This window comes from Labeo rohita, chromosome 7 (genome assembly GCF_022985175.1).
Source record: "Labeo rohita strain BAU-BD-2019 chromosome 7, IGBB_LRoh.1.0, whole genome shotgun sequence".
In the NCBI taxonomy this organism is placed as follows: domain Eukaryota; kingdom Metazoa; phylum Chordata; class Actinopteri; order Cypriniformes; family Cyprinidae; genus Labeo; species Labeo rohita.
Window position 1 is genome coordinate 5,287,172 of NC_066875.1, and position 16,399 is coordinate 5,303,570.

The 16,399-nt window shown below is 34.8% G+C and overlaps 1 protein-coding gene across 1 annotated transcript in view; it reads right to left on the reverse strand.

Annotated features, from left to right (window-relative positions):
• Nucleotides 1-207: 207 nt before the first annotated feature.
• The window catches only part of frem1a (Fras1 related extracellular matrix 1a), a 44,473-nt gene continuing 28,281 nt past the window's right edge, over nucleotides 208-16,399 (reverse strand). The window contains 20 exon segments of the mRNA XM_051115610.1: nucleotides 208-1,197; nucleotides 3,151-3,236; nucleotides 4,024-4,139; nucleotides 4,261-4,377; nucleotides 4,458-4,634; nucleotides 4,731-4,778; nucleotides 6,000-6,202; nucleotides 6,350-6,496; nucleotides 6,625-6,694; nucleotides 6,782-6,911; nucleotides 7,138-7,282; nucleotides 8,439-8,640; nucleotides 8,881-9,298; nucleotides 10,670-10,934; nucleotides 11,213-11,408; nucleotides 11,820-11,961; nucleotides 13,035-13,179; nucleotides 15,094-15,301; nucleotides 15,678-15,874; nucleotides 15,991-16,176. Coding sequence (XP_050971567.1) covers nucleotides 998-1,197; nucleotides 3,151-3,236; nucleotides 4,024-4,139; nucleotides 4,261-4,377; nucleotides 4,458-4,634; nucleotides 4,731-4,778; nucleotides 6,000-6,202; nucleotides 6,350-6,496; nucleotides 6,625-6,694; nucleotides 6,782-6,911; nucleotides 7,138-7,282; nucleotides 8,439-8,640; nucleotides 8,881-9,298; nucleotides 10,670-10,934; nucleotides 11,213-11,408; nucleotides 11,820-11,961; nucleotides 13,035-13,179; nucleotides 15,094-15,301; nucleotides 15,678-15,874; nucleotides 15,991-16,176 — 3,398 coding nt within the window. The 3' untranslated portion in view covers nucleotides 208-997.

The following is a 16,399-nucleotide window of genomic DNA, read 5'->3' on the forward strand; positions in this document are numbered from 1 at the left end:
TCGATTAGCATTCAAAAGTTTGGAGTCAGTGGGATTTTATGTTTTTGAAGTGTCTTATGCTCACCAAGGCTGGATTTCTTTTTATAAAAATACAGTAAAAACAGTAATATTGTGAAAAATTATTACAATCGAGAAGAACCGCTTGTTATTTGAATATCATTTAAAATGTAATTTATTTCTGTGATGCAAAGCTGAATTTTCAAATTTAAGAAACCATTCTAATGATGAGTTGCTGCTCAAGAAACATTTCTGATCATTTTTGGAAACAGTTGTTTAATATTTCTGTGGAAAACATTATACAATTTTACAGGATTCTTTGGTGAATAAAAAGGGAACAGTGTTTATTTGAAAAATCTTTTGTAACAATAAATGTCTTTACTATCAATGCAAAATGTAAAAATATAAAAATACCTATCAAAGTGTAAACCTTAGCTTTATGTTTACTATTCATTTTAAGATTTACAATTGTACAACATCTGAGAGCCTAGAATACGTTTTGGGATGTATATTCAATCTCAGGCATAATTAAGCACAATAATTTGCAGACAAATTAAAATAATTGTCAATGTTTTACTCTAAAGTAGTAATCTTTGCAGTGATTGCATTTACAGTATTGATTTTTTAATTAGAAAATAATGCTAACTAAAAAAAAAAATCTAAGAGATCCCAGTCCCATAACATAGCACATACAGAGCACATACAATAATAAATACATATAATACAGATAACATTGAGTAGCATATATTACATTTACATTATAACACATGACAGTCCTCTGAGTTCAAGATGTTTTGTAATCATGTCACCTCTTGGGCAAAGAAACAGTGAGTTGACCGCAAACAGTTGTTAAAGTGGCCTGTTCTGTTTGTTTGTTTTTCTGACAGACTTGAGTCTGAAGTGCGTCAGCAGACAACAAACCACATTACAGGACAGTCACATGATTAACATGAGCATTAGTAGTAGAGATGTAGTGTCCTCTGGTTATGTGAAGCTGAGCTCACATTTTAACATGACACACATAGCGGTGTCCCTTTCCATTCTTACAATCTCGTATCTGCCATTTCGTCTTTCTCCAGACCAGGACGCACCTCCTTGTTCCCTTCCTGTTTTTAGGAGGGCTCCGCCTCCAGTTGGTGTAAGTGACAGGCTCTCCACCCACCCACTCCCAGCGGCTTTTATTGTCACGATCATTCAGACCTGTCAATAAACAAAGACAGCGATGAGTTCAGGTTTAACCCCTAGAGCCTACTGGGTCACACTTCTTACTAATAACTATTAACTATGACAGCATAAATTTTTAATTTTGTACAGGCGAGTACCCAGTTTAAGCTACAGTGATCTATCGCGCCGAAACACTATTTATTGGCTGAATTTTCTAATGAAATGGACAGAATTTGAAATCTCATAAGAATTTTCATATCAAAAGCAACAAAGCACAACGATTGCAATTTACTGAATGGGAGGCGCATTATGTACTGTTCATTCATTAACAGAAAACAGCACAGACCAAAAGATTGACTGATATTTAACAATCATAAAAATGAGCATCTATTCAAATCGAGGAATATTTTAGTGTCCTATAACAGCAATTAAATGTGTTATTATAATTAAATTATGAATGAATGAATGAATTAATATAACAGGTACAACAGGTAACGGAAAAAGTTTAATATATATATATATGTGTGTGTGTGTGTGTACTTGTTCTTGCTACATTGTGGGGACCAGCCTGTTTGCAAATGTAACAATGCAAACATGTTTTCTGTAAGGGGTAGGTTTAGGGTTAGGGTTGGGTTAGGGGATAGACAATATCATTTGGTCAGTATAAAAACTATAGAAGTCTATGGAAAATCCCCACAATTTACAAAAACAAACGTATGTGTGTGACCCTGTACCAGTGTGTGTGACCTGTGTGACCTGTACAAAACCAGTCTTAAGTAGTGTGGGTATATTTGTAGCAATAGCCAAAAATACATTGAATGGGTCAAAACTATTAAGTTTTCTTTTCAAATTATTAGGATATTAAGTAAAGATATTTTGTAAATTTCCTACCTTAAATATATAATAATTTTTGATTAGTAATATGAATTGCTAAGAACTTCATTTAGACAACTTTAAAGGCTTCCTCAATATTTTGATTTTTTTCCACCCTTAGATTACAGATTTTCAAATAGTTATATCAAATATTGTCCTATCCTAATAAACCAGTTTTTTAAAAAAAAATGACCCTTATGACTGGTTTTGTGGTCCAGGGTCACATATTGTTAGTAATATTTTACAATAAACACCTACTGTACTGAAGCAACTTAGGTTTACTTGATTATTCATATCTTTTTTTTTATCATGTAAAGATGTATAATTTTTTTTTTGTTTTTTTTTTTTTGATACAAGGTTTTTGAGGAACGTTTATTTGTTCATCTCTCAGTCATCACTGTATTGCATTGCATTACATGTTTTGAAACTACAGAGCTTTAAACTAAGCATTTAAAAATCATCATTTCATTCATTGGCCAATTTCATTCACAACTATTTGAAAATCTGGAATCTGAGGGTGCAAAAAAAAAAATCTAAATATTGAGAAAATCACCTTTAAAGTTGTCCAAATAAAGTTTTTAGCAATGCATATTACTAATCAAATTAAGTTTTGATATATTTACAGTAGGAAACTTACAAAATATTTTCATGGAACATGATCTTTACTTAATATTCTAATGATTTTTGGCATAAAAGAAAAATTTTGACCCATACAATGTATTTTTGACTATTGCTACAAATATACTATTGCTACTTAAGTTATAAAGATTTTCATTACAAGCTATCAGAATACTTTTTGGTCATATATTGCTCATTTACGTTTTGGACATATAAATATCAGCATCTGCACCAAATCTGCATATTTTTGCTCAGTTTGAGGCTCTGAATTAAACTGATGTATTTTTTCTGCTTTTTGAGCTCCATATTCTCCAATATCATACTATATAAGCCATAAAAGGTTGTGATATGGAACAAAAATCACTTATGCATATGCATTTTTTTTTTCAAATATTTTGTCTAAAGGTTCAATAAACTCTTTTCTTTCAAAAAAAAAAAAAAAAAAAAAAAAAAAAAAAAAAACTGTATAAAATATGCATAAAATTCAGAAAAAATTACCAATCCAAAAGGGTTTTCTTTCACTGAAGTCCCACAGCCAGTCCATGTCTCCTTTTGACAAAACACTGACCAGGTTTCCATTGTAGCTTGAGGAAACAAGTATTTAGTCAGTCACAGTTACATATAACCAATAGTATTATTGCAAAGCTGAATATTAGGTGGACCTTTTTTATTCTAGTTGAGAAATAATAATCTTAAATAATCAGCAAATAATATTTTTAAACATGCACACATTCACTATTATTTGTATGCATAATGTGCTAAAAATGCAAAATATTTCTTGTCTTGTCAAATCCTGTTATGAGTTACACAAAATCAACAAAACAGCCATATTTGAGAACATTTTTTAGTTTGCATCACTGGATATTACTCTCGGTTGTTTAACATTTCTATCGTAAAACAGCTGTTATAAATATTAAATGTTTTGCTCCTTCCACCGCTCACTCTCTTTCAATGTTAAACTGACGTTTCATTCTAGGAATTCACGCTCTGCTTGTGTGAACAATAAGTCCTGCTTAATTTGATGTGATTGGCCATCTCAATTATTTTGACGTTGATAAGGGCTATTAGACCACTGAGGCAGACCAGTATTGTTGCCAAGTCTGTGGTTTTTCCCACAGAATTGTGCTACTTTAGCACTATTGGTGCAGGCTGTTTTTCTTTTCATGTCCACGGGTTTAAGCAACCCCGATAACGTAATATTTATCCTCTGGAATGCAAATTTTACCATATTTTGAATAAAAATGTAACTTTTAAATCTTTTTGTCATCCAAACTTCAAACAGTAGTGCAGCAAAGCAGCTTGTCCCCTTCAGTGTCTTTGGTAGTTATGCCCCTTTATTATTATTATTATTTAGTGATTGCTCAGTCTCACCTCTCTCTGCAGGCCCGCGCCGCGGCGCTCCACGTGGCTTTGCGCTCTGTGCTCAGTATGTAACAGTAGTTGTTGTGGTACGTCCATGCTTGAGGACATTTCTGTGCTTTTACAGTCTGGATGAGACCAGAAACATTCAAATCATCTTGTGAAATTTAAAAACTGAAGATCCAGTTATCCTGACTTCTAAATATTAAATACTTTAATACTTTAATAACTTCTAATAACGTTAATGACCTCATTAGTTGGTGTCCAGGGTCTCCAGGTGTCCCCGTTACAGCGAAACAGCTGAGCTGTGCTCTCATTGTAATGCAGGAAGCCAGTGAGCTCTGGAGTGCAGGGTTTGGAGGATGGCTTTGGAGAGATACAACAAAATATGCAGGTTTATTTGCAAAAAATCTGACCATTTCAAGACACACTTACACAACTCCCACCTGAGTCACAAGATGCTGCAGAAGTCTGGTGTTTGTGTGCGGGACGGTTTGCTGGGGTTTTGTCCTTTCATGAGGAGAGCGCTGCTGCCCCCAGCTGGTCACCTGCACCTGTGCCTTTCTGTCAGACCTTGAGTCTGCGCTGTCCTCCTCGACCGCCATCGACATTATACCATGATACTGCAAGTGAATAATAATATTTTTTAGTGTTTTTGGAAATATCACAGATATATCTAGTAATATCTGCTCTACTACAGTTGTTTTTACTCTACTTACTTTGTAAATGACATCAGATCCTTGACGAATAGTTTCAGAAGGCTGAACCTGTGAAAGAAAGTCCACCATGTTATCATGAGTGAGTGTTTTTTTTTTTTTTTAAGTTTTATTTAATTGAAATAAAGCTGAAATAAAATAATTATAAATATATTTATATTAAAATGTATATTAAATAAACATTGCCTGGGCAACTAACTGAAATTGTTGAAGTTGAAGTGTTAAAAGTAATAAAATTTAAAATGAAATAAACTAAAACATAAACTATTAAAACTGTTTTTGTGAAATAAAGCTATAAAATCTAAAAAATCTAAAAATTAATAAAGACTAGAATAATGTAATATAATATGCATAATATACAGTGTGTGTGTGTGTATAAACTAAAACTGATAAAAATTGTTTTGTTAAGTGGAATTAGGCTGAAATTAAATCAAATATAAATATAAAGATTATTATAAATATTAATCATGACATGGAATAATGTAAACTAAAATTCTTAAAATTGTTTTGCCAACTGAAATAACATTTAAATTAAATCAAATGTAAATTTTATATATGAAATATTACATGAAAGTCTTAAAAAATAAACTTGAAAATTAGATTAAATTAAATTAACTAACTGAAATAACACAAGTACTAAAATGAAGTGAAAAGAAAATACATTAAGGCTAAACAGAAATATTTTAAAAATATGTGACCGTGTACCACAAAACCAGGGTCAGTTTTTTTAAATTGAGATTTATACATCACCTGAAAGCTGAATAATAAGCTTTCCACTGATGTATGATTTGTTAGGTTAGGACAATATTTGGTCGAGATACAACTATTTGAAAATCTAGAATCTGAGGGTGCAAAAAAATCGAAATATTAAGAAAATCACTTTTAAAGTTGTCTAAATGAAGTTCTTAGCAATGCATATTACTAATCAAAAATTAAGGATAGGAAATTTACTAAATATTTTAATGGAGCATGATCTTTACTTAATATCCTAATGATTTTGGCATCCAAAGAAATATCTGTAATATCGACCCATACAATGTATTTATGAATATGCTACAAATATACCCATACTACTTAAGACCGGTTTTGTGGTCCAGAGTCACATATAATAATAAAAATAAAATAAAAATTACAATAAAATAATAAAGGCACATAACTAAATAACTAAAACATTAGCTTAAAGTGAAAATATGAAAAATAAACGTTAATGCAACATTATAATAATAATAAATGCTGTAATAGTATATTTTTTATATATTTGTATTAACTTACCACTTTCCTATTCCCAGTGACTCTGAGTCTTTTCTTTGTAGCAGTGGGAGCTTGAACTGTTATATCACCGTCTCCTCTGATGTGGCCCTGAGAGAAAGGTAACATCTCCACCTGAATGGAGCCGTGTTGAGGGTACGGCCCCGGCTGCACCTCTTCACCTCGAAGGCCAGTGTCTGCTTCAAACCGGTTCTTTCTGCACTGCCCTTTTCAAACAACCAACAAATAATCTCACAACAAACATAACCTGTGACATGTCAACACTGTGTGAAAAAAGCATAATCAGAATTTTTGCTCCTTTCATTAAAGGAATAGTTCACCTAAATTTTGGTCTTCTGTCAACTTGCACTAACCATTTGTGTCCTTTATGAAGATGGTGGCTTTTGAGTTGTCTTTCAGCACTGCGGCCACTGGGGACACCAAGCTAACCTCAAATTTCTCATCAGCTTCCTCTAAAGAGTCCTGAACAATCTCCACCTTCCATACTCGACTGACCATCCCTGAAAAAAGACATAGTTTAAATTTTGCTAGCATTGATTCAAATATCAAAATTAACTTCTGTTTTAATCATTTGGCAGCATCTCATTTAATTTTATTGGTATGAAAGGCTATGTTCCCAAAATAATACCTGGGTCAAACTGAATCAACGATGAAGCCGGTATAAAGTCTTTTCCAGCAGATGCTGTTAGTTCTTTCACCTATGGGCAATGATAAATACTGTATATAAAAATCCTTCTTCACAGAAAAATAAGGAAACAAATAAACAAAAACTAATGAAGTTATACCTGTACAGTCACATAAGACGAGTCCTGCACATTTCCCTTCCGCTGGATTGTCAGTGCGACTGACCCTTGACTCTCGCATATTACATACTCAGTTCTGGTCAGCTGCACACTGGCCCAGCTGAACTCCAATCTGACAGAGGGTAGAATATTACACATACTAATATACACACACATCATTAAAATGTATGCGTAGAAGTGTAATTTTCTATTAAAACATTAAGAAATACTCACAAATACATATTGCTATAGGTAATGGTGACTTATAGATGATAGGAATGAATGAAATTGAACAACGTAGTCATTAATTTTTGTGAAAACAAAAAAAACAAAATAATATTTTAAAGTCGAAGGCTTACTTGTGAGAGGCTCCGGTGTTTCCCAGCGCATCAGAAACAGCAAACTCCAGACTGTCAGTTAAAGTGTCCTGAGCACAGTTTATGATGTAGACAATATTCCTTCTGTTCAGGTCCCTCTGAGAGAAACGCTGCCTCACAAACTCACCTACAGACACAGTACAGATTATGCATGATGTGAATACATTAACACACACAGACAGGTAGATAAGACTGCCAGAAAGACGAGGAGATAAGAAAGACTAGCGGATTGATGGATGCACAGATGGACAGACAGACAGATGGGTGGATAAAACTGCCAGAGAGATAGACGGATGGACAGATGGACAGACAGACAGTTGGGTAAGACTTCCAGGCAGACAGACAGAGAAACAGACAAGTGGATAAGACAGACAGACAGGTACATAAGACTACCAGATAGACAGGTAGATAGGACCGCCAGGAAGACAGACAGAAGATAGATGGACAGACAGACAGACAGGTAAATAAGACTGCCAGGCAGACAGACAGACAGGTAGATAAAACTGCCAGACAGACAGACGGACAGACAGACAGGTAGAATAGACATAGACATACAGTCAGACAGACAGACTGACAGTCAAACAGACAGACAGGTAGAATAGACATACAGTTGGAAAGACAGACAGACAGGTAGATTACACTGCCAGACAGACAGATAGATAAGACTAGACAGAATGCTAGACAGACAGACGGACAAACAGGCAGGTAGATAAGACTGCTAGACAGACAGACAGACAGATGGATGGATGGACAGGTAGATAAAACTGCCAGACAGTCAGACAGATAAACAGGTAGATAAAACTGCCAGACAGACAGACAGGTAGATAAAACTGCTAGACAGACAGTCAGACAGACGGACAGGTAGATAAAACTGCCAGACAGTCAGACAGATAGACAGGTAGATACAACTGCCAGACAGACAGACAGGTAGATAAAACTGCTAGACAGACAGTCAGACAGACGGACGGGTAGATAAAACTGCCAGACAGACGGACGGACGGACAGGTAGATAAGATGGACAGACAGACAGGTAGAATAGACATAGACATACAGTCAGACAGATAGACTGACAGTCAAACAGACAGACAGGTAGAATAGACATACAGTTGGAAAGACAGACAGACAAGTAGATTACACTGCCAGACAGACAGTCGGACAGACAGACAGACAGGTAGATAAAACTGCCAGTTTAGAGAGATTTACCTACTGTATGTGGACAAAAAGACAGGTAGCTATACAGACAGTCAGACAGAGATATACAGACAGACAGACAGATCTCTCACCAGTGGTGTAATTTTCCAAGTACCCAAAATAAGGCGCTCTGAGGATGTGATATATCAGATCAACATCTGCTGAGTTCAGATCCTGAGCCTTAAGCTCCCTGGAGGAAATGAAGATCCCATAACGACCATCTTTGAGGATCTCCACTTTCCACAGCGTTTCCAGCACTGCCATCTGCGGAGCGGCACTGTCTAGAGCTTCGATCTGTGGCAGACACACACACAATCATGATGACAGGATTTAAGTCCTGTAGGACAACCTGTATCATCATTATATATCATCATATCATCCAACCCAAAAACTTCCTCTTCGGTTAATCACCAAAGCAAGACAAAACCATACGACTTTCTGTAAAGCTGTATGATGTAAAGTGCTATACAAATACATTTCACTTGACTTGATATATGTTGAATATATTGTATAACTATATATACTGTTACTAACTTGCAGTGTGAAAAAGACAGGCTCTGTTTGCACTTTTCCATCCAGCAGGAAGCCTCTCTTTGTGCTGTCGGAGGCTGTGAATTTGAAGCGATCAATCTGAGAAGCTCCTCCAGAGTGTCTGTATGCAACGTCCAGATCCTGAATATTCTGCTGTGTGAAATTTCTACCAGTGACCAGCGATTGCCCCTTCAACAGCAGCTGGCCATACTGGGGTGGCTGCAGCACCCTGTAGCTCAAGGCAGTGTGTGGGCTGTCAGGATCAGACAGGAATAAGACATCAGATGTCAAAGTCATGGTGGAGCCCTGAGGAACCCATAGACCGGTGTTACGCACTAGTGTGGGCAGAACCTTATCAGTCATCTCCACGAAGATCTCCAGGGTCCCGTTGCGAGTTGATATGCCATTGCTGACTATAAACCTGTGCATAATGTAGACATATGGACGTTAAAGACACAAAACACAAAGTAATAACCCTAATGAGAGAGTAATCACAGCTGCACAACAATTCAATATATTAGAAAATGTAAATCTAAATAATTAAAAAAATCTAAAACTATAAAACTGGTAAGCAAAGACTTGTAAAGAGTAATCTCACACCTTGGTCAAATTTTACCTCTAAATAAATAAACGATAAAAGTAAAAGAGGAAAGAGCAAGACATTTTACTTTGCAAAAAAAGTATCATATCATATTTTAAGTATCACATTATATGTATACTTTCACATTAATTTAATTGTAATATTTAATATTTAATGACAGTTATAGTACTAACAATTTGTGTGTAAAATATGTTTAAATGAATGTTAATTAATTGATGTTAATGTTCTAAAACAGGCTTAATATTAATAAATATTATTTCATAAAATAAACAAATAAAAGAGGAAAAATCAGAAAGTTTGCTTTGCAAAAGGAAAGTGAAGCTATATTTAGGAAAAATATTGTGTAAATATATATATATATATATATATATATATATAGACACCTGATTTACAGCAATAACAGTTACAGTACTGAACTTGTGTGTAAAATGTGTTTAAAATTAATGTTAATGTAAAATAAATGTTCCTAAAGCAAGCCTCATTATCTTTGTTAAATAACATAAATATTAATACATTTTATTTCATAAAATAAATAAATGAATAAAAGAGGAAAACTCAAAGTTTGCTTTGCAAAAGGAAAGTAAAGCTATATTTAGAAAAAATATTGTAAAAATATATTTATATTTTTATAAATATATATTACAAAATAATATATAATGCAAAATATAAATTGTATAATTTTAATATTTAGTATTTAATGACAGTTAAACAAAATGTGTTTAAAATGAATGTTAATATAAAATCAGTGTTCCTAAAACAGGCTTAATTTTCTTTGTTAATAACATAAATATTAATAAATATTATTTCATAAAATAAATAAAAGGGGGAAATTTAAAAAATTGTACTTTGCAAAAAGTATGTGACACTATATTTAGGAAAAATATGATGCAAAATATAAATTATATTAATATTACATTTACTACATTAAAGTTATCCTAATATTTAATCATTAATTCTACTAAATATAACGTCAAAATGCTCCAACATGATCCTAAACATGTTTCACTTTCTTTATTGTATGTTATAAAAATTATTTAATACAACAAATAAATAAATAAATAAAAATATTAAATTTTACTTTGCAAAAAAAAAAAAAAACCTAAAAAACATGTAAAAAGTGTACATCGTTTATTTATATATTTACAAATGCATAATATTGATATACTTAATGTCTTTGCATGAGGTCCTTACTGCAGGGTCTCTTTAGGTGAAGTGGCTCTGTTGTCATGTACGTAACACACCAGGTTTGCTGCTACGTCCAGCTGACTGAACGACTGGATTTGCACTCCGGTGTGTTTGATGTACTCCACATATCCATGTGCTGGAGGTGCAGTGATCACGTACAGCAACTCCTCCGGCTTGTCAGTGCCGTCTACAGCCAGCAAGACATCCGTGGTGAGAATCACACGCTCTCCACGACTCGTCCTCACAGGCTTCAGGCACAACGCTATGTCTCCTGGAGAAAAACACAGACAACTCTTGGAATATAGCATGCATATAATCAGGAAAATACAGTCAAGTACTTGCAGTAAATTTTAATTGTACAGTTTACTTTAAAATAATTTTCTTTTGAAAACTGCTAGTAACTTTTACAAATGATTACAAAGAAATGGCAAGTAACAATGAATTAAAAGTAAAACTTTGGATTTGAACAACTGAAATTACTTGTAAAACATATTTAATCTTTTTTTTTTGTATCATTCCCAAAAACATGAGAATAAAGCAGCAGCACACCTTTCTCCAGCTCTTTGACTGTGATGTGAAAGTGCTGTGCAGGAGAGCGGTTCTTGCCATCCAATAGGTGGAAGACAAAGAAGTCTGCTGCAGCTGCTCCAGGATGACCCGTGTGAAGGTAACGTAACAGGTTCATATCCAAAACCTGCTGAGAGCAGTTCATTCCTGCTGATACAGACACCCAGTCTGTGCCTACCTGAGGAACAGCAGACAAACAGTATGTCAGTGTATGTCCGACATGTAGCATCACATCACTTGTTCACTAATGGATCCTCTGCAGTGAATGGGTGCCATCAGAATGAGAGTCCAAACAGCTGATATGAACAGAATAATCCACAAGTAATCCACACCACTCCAGTCCATCAGTTAACATCTTGTGAAGTGAAAAGCTGCATATTTGTAAGAAACAAACCCGAGTCCAGCTCAGCTGTTCAGGTTCTTTCTGACAGCACCCATTCACTGGCAAAGAAGTAATGATCTTGGGATCTGGGATCTTTTCCGATGAAGAAACAAACTCATCTACATCAACAGTAACAACTGCTACATTTATTTTTTAAATATTAAAGTATGTTTTATACTTTCTCACTGCAGACTGAGTAACCCTGACCTTCATCTGAATGACACCATGACTCGGTACGCTCTCAAACACATAGATGATGTCGGAGGAAGGAGTGTCTTTGTCGTGAGCGCTGAGCACAGCACTGGAGATCAGCCTGGACTCCCCAGCCTCCATCTCAAGCCCAGTGTTCCTGAGGAACCAAAGCAACTTAAGGTATAGTCTATAATGTCTTCAAGATTTATGGTTTGAATGCATTATAGAGTCAGCGATTCATAATCATATATATGTTACAACAACTAAAAAAAATGTCTAATTTGGTAACACTTTACAATACGTGTGCACAAATATGCATTAATTCATGCTTAATTAATGCACAGAATTTTGTTAATGTATAATTCATGAAGAACTAAACCATTTATTAATGATTACTACATCAGCAGCTAATGAACGTTCTATATGAATCATAGATTAAGTAATCAATAAATTGTTATTAGTTAAATTTGTCATAATGCATTAATTACCTAATAACTTATTTTATTAACTAATGATGTAAATTCATGTTAATTACCACAGTGGTCAAAGCTATGTACTTCAGCTTCCAGTTTTCTGCTGTAATTCATCATTAGCTAATGATTTGCAAATGTATCATTATGTTGTGACTTTACTTGTTGAGGCACAGAACTATTAACTAATTGTTAAGTAATATGTCATTGTGGTTATGGATATAGAATTAGTTAGTCATGTGCCTCAGTGAGTTGGAGCCATGCATTTCAACCTCCAGTTGTCTGCTTTAATTAATCATTACCTAATGATTTGCAAATGTATCATTATGTTATGACTTTACTTGTTGAGGCACAATGACATATTACTTAACAATTAGTTAATAGTTCTGTGCCTCAACAAGTAAAGTCATAACATAATGATACATTTGCAAATCATTAGCTAATGATGAATTAAAGCAGAAAACTGGAAGATGAAATGCGTGGCTTCAACCCATTGTGGTAATTAACACATGAATTTACTCTATTAGGTAATAAAATAGGTTATTAGGGAATTAATACATTATGACACATTTAACTAATAATTTATTGATTACTTAATCTATGAATCATACGGAATGTTCATTTGTTGCTGATGAAGTAATTATTAATAAATGGTTTAATTCTTGATTATCTCTGCATGAATTAATGCATATTTCTGCACCTGTATTGTAAAGTGTTACCTCTAATTTATTAAAGGCTAACAGTATAAGGCATTATATACCTTACAATCTGTGGCTCCTCATCATTGACAGGCAGCACTTTGACTCGCACATGTTTCTGGAGCTGGTGTTTTCCATCAGACAGCTGAACAATAAATCCATCCTGCTCACTCTCAGAGCCATCGTGCATGTACATCAGAGACATGCCTGAGGACAGAGTAACACAAAGATACTTCATTGCTGATATGGGTCAGTATCACTGTAGGGTGCCTTTTTGGTGTCCTGTAAATAAATAACTCATGATAACTTACCATAAAAAAAAGACTATGAAAGGGTGTGTTATATTAGGCTAAGTTCTTATATTCATAACAAAAGCATTACTTGGCTCTTTAGATACATTTTCTAGATTTTTTTTAGGTTTTGTGTGTTATTTTGCTATGTCCCATGCACTGGTCATTAAATATGAATGGCAGTTTTAAATTTTGCTCTCCTATTAATATTTTGTTAAATAAGAGATTACTCAATTTGAGTGTATTGACCATTTGGTAATAAAAAATATATTTTTATTTAATAAAAAAGAAGAGTTTGTCCATCTCTCTTGAATGGTTGTCCACCCTGTCATAATGGGGAATCAGCCCCTTTAAGAAAAGGCCATCCCCTTTAGCAACATGTGGACAACAGATTTTTTGTCCACCCTGTCAGCATAAAATATGCCAGAAAATATTATAATACAGTATTTTTGAAATATATATGTTTAAATATACCAAATTCTCTTTAGCAATCAGACGAACTATTTAGCTAGTCACAGTTTGTTGTGAGCTAATATGCTAATTGAAGCTCAAAATGTCCACCTTGTCATTGTTCCAAAATGTCCACCTTGTCGGCCACTTGGACTTGATAGGGTGGACATACACATGATAGGGTGAACATAGCATTTATGAACAGATTTATTATTACATTTTTTTTTTTTTTAGGTTGAATAAATGTTTCATTGTTATGGTGATATTGACCCATATATGCTGTTCATTGATCAAGACTGATCACTGAAGACTGGGGTAATGAAGCTGAAAATGAAAGGAGAAGTCCACTTCCAGAACAACAATTTACAAATAATGTACTCACCCCGTTGTCATCCAAGATGTTCATGTCTTTCTGTCTTCAGTCGTAAAGAAATTATGTTTTTTGAGGAAAACATTTCAGGATTTTTCTCCATATAATGGACTTCATTGGTGCCCCGATTTTGAACTTCCAAAATGCAGTTTAAATGCAGCTTCAAAGGACTCTAAACAATCCCAGCCGCGGAAGAAGGGTCTTATCTAGTGAAACGATTGGTCATTTTTTTTCGAAAAATAAAAAATGTTTTTACTTTTTAGACACAAAAGCTCATGTAGCACAGGCTCTGGGATGTGTGTCCACGATGCTACAAAGTAGTAATGGGTCATTCTTGAACAATTCGTTCATTTTAATGTGACTCAGGAAGAATGAGTTGTCACGGGGAGTGATTTGTTCAGTTGCACATGCACAACATCCTATTAGGTTCTATATTGGAATTAGTTCACTAGGCTCAAAAAGGTAGAGTCCAAACTCCATCTTATTTTCTCCTACAACTTCAGAATTGTTCGACATCGTTGTACCTTTTTGTTTGTAAACTGCATTTGACTTACTTGCACTTTCTTAGTCTTTGCTTTCGCATTCGCTTTGTAAACACTGGGTCTGTAGTTCCGCTTACGTTCTGCGTGACCTTCCGACGTGATTGTTTAGAGCCCTTTGAAGCTGCATTTAAACTACATTTCGGAAGTACAAAATCGGGGCACTAATGAAGTCCATTATCTGGAGAAAAATCCTGAAATGCTTTCCTAAACAACCATAATTTCTTCACAACTGAAGACAGAAAGACATGAACATCTTGGATGACAAGGGAGTGAGTAAATTATTTGTGAATTGTTGTTCTGAAAGTGGAGTTCTCTTTTAAGCTTATAAATTACATTTTAAAATATACTGAAATAGAAAACAGTTCTTTTAAATTGTAATAATATTTGACAATATTATTGTTTTTACTGGAGACCACACAATTGGAATTTGTAAAGGGGGGGTTGGTACGTAAAAGTTTTTTTCCAGTACCGTTCCTCAGGTTGTCCATGGTGAAGTGCTCCACAGGAATCTCAGATCCACGCTTGTAATGTGTCAGATCATTGCCGTGTGGCACACTCATGATGGAGCCGTGCTGAGGCCGCTGGACTATGCTGAACATTAAACGGTCTCTGGGAACATCCAGATCCACTGCACTGATTATAGATGGGTCCAACTCTTTCATGTCTCCTTCCCGAACCTAAAAGACAAACACTGGTCCTCACACCTGAACTGACTACAGCAGAGTTTCTTTATACAGATCATCCCAAATGCACAGTATAAACACAGAAACCTACGGTAACTCGCAATGTTTCGTTAGGTTATAAAAACGTTATTTCTAAATGTTCTTTGAACATTCAAAACATTCCAAACGTTTTTTGTTAATGGAACATTCCATTTGATTATGGGAATGTTACTTCTGAATGTCTGAACATTCCGAAACAAGAAAAAAAAAAAAATCTATTAGCGTTCCTTGAAGACGTTGAGAAAAACTTTGAGAGAATCCTGCTAGTACATTAGTCAATGTTCTGAGAATGTTCCCTGTTAGCTGTGTATGGAATTACTCTCTGACTGACCGTGATGTTTCTGGCCAGGAAGTCTGGAATCTCATCATTGGTTGGACGGATGATGATGTAAAACGGGACTGAAGAGGACTGCTGTTTCCCGTCAAACACATGCAACATGAGCTGGTCGGTGGTGGGCTCCATCCTCTGGTGTCTAGACTGGACATAGTTAATGTGCCCATTCAACACATCCCTGTAGGTAAAAGAGGCTGAATGTGGAAAAAAACACATTTTATTTCATTACAGGCTCCAATATAATCAATATATGCAAGTCAACGCAATATTTTACAACAGCAGCTTTTAGATTCAGTGAAACGTGTCTCACCAATACTGATTCCCATGTTGCTCTTTTCAAATCCTGGACTGGGAAGGACATTTTCTATGTATCCAAATTGTGGAGGAGCAACCAAAATGAAGTTAAGGTCCTCTGGAGCAGAGTCTTGGTCTTCAACTCTCAGATGAGTGACTGTGATGGAGGCTGACCCACCCTCATCCACCATAAACACCTCTCCTGATGTGAGAAAACATGTTTCATTGACTCTAGCATGTAGACAATAAGGGTAGCAAATTCTAAAATATGTCTTCTGAAAAAGAGTTGCACTTAATTGTATTGAATGTGCATTTCAAATCAAGGTAATTTTGAAAACAGAAATTAAAGCGAATTTGAAGAGAGACACTTTCATGACTGTTTCATGCACATACATGCATGCTATTCTAACACCAGAAAGAAATGT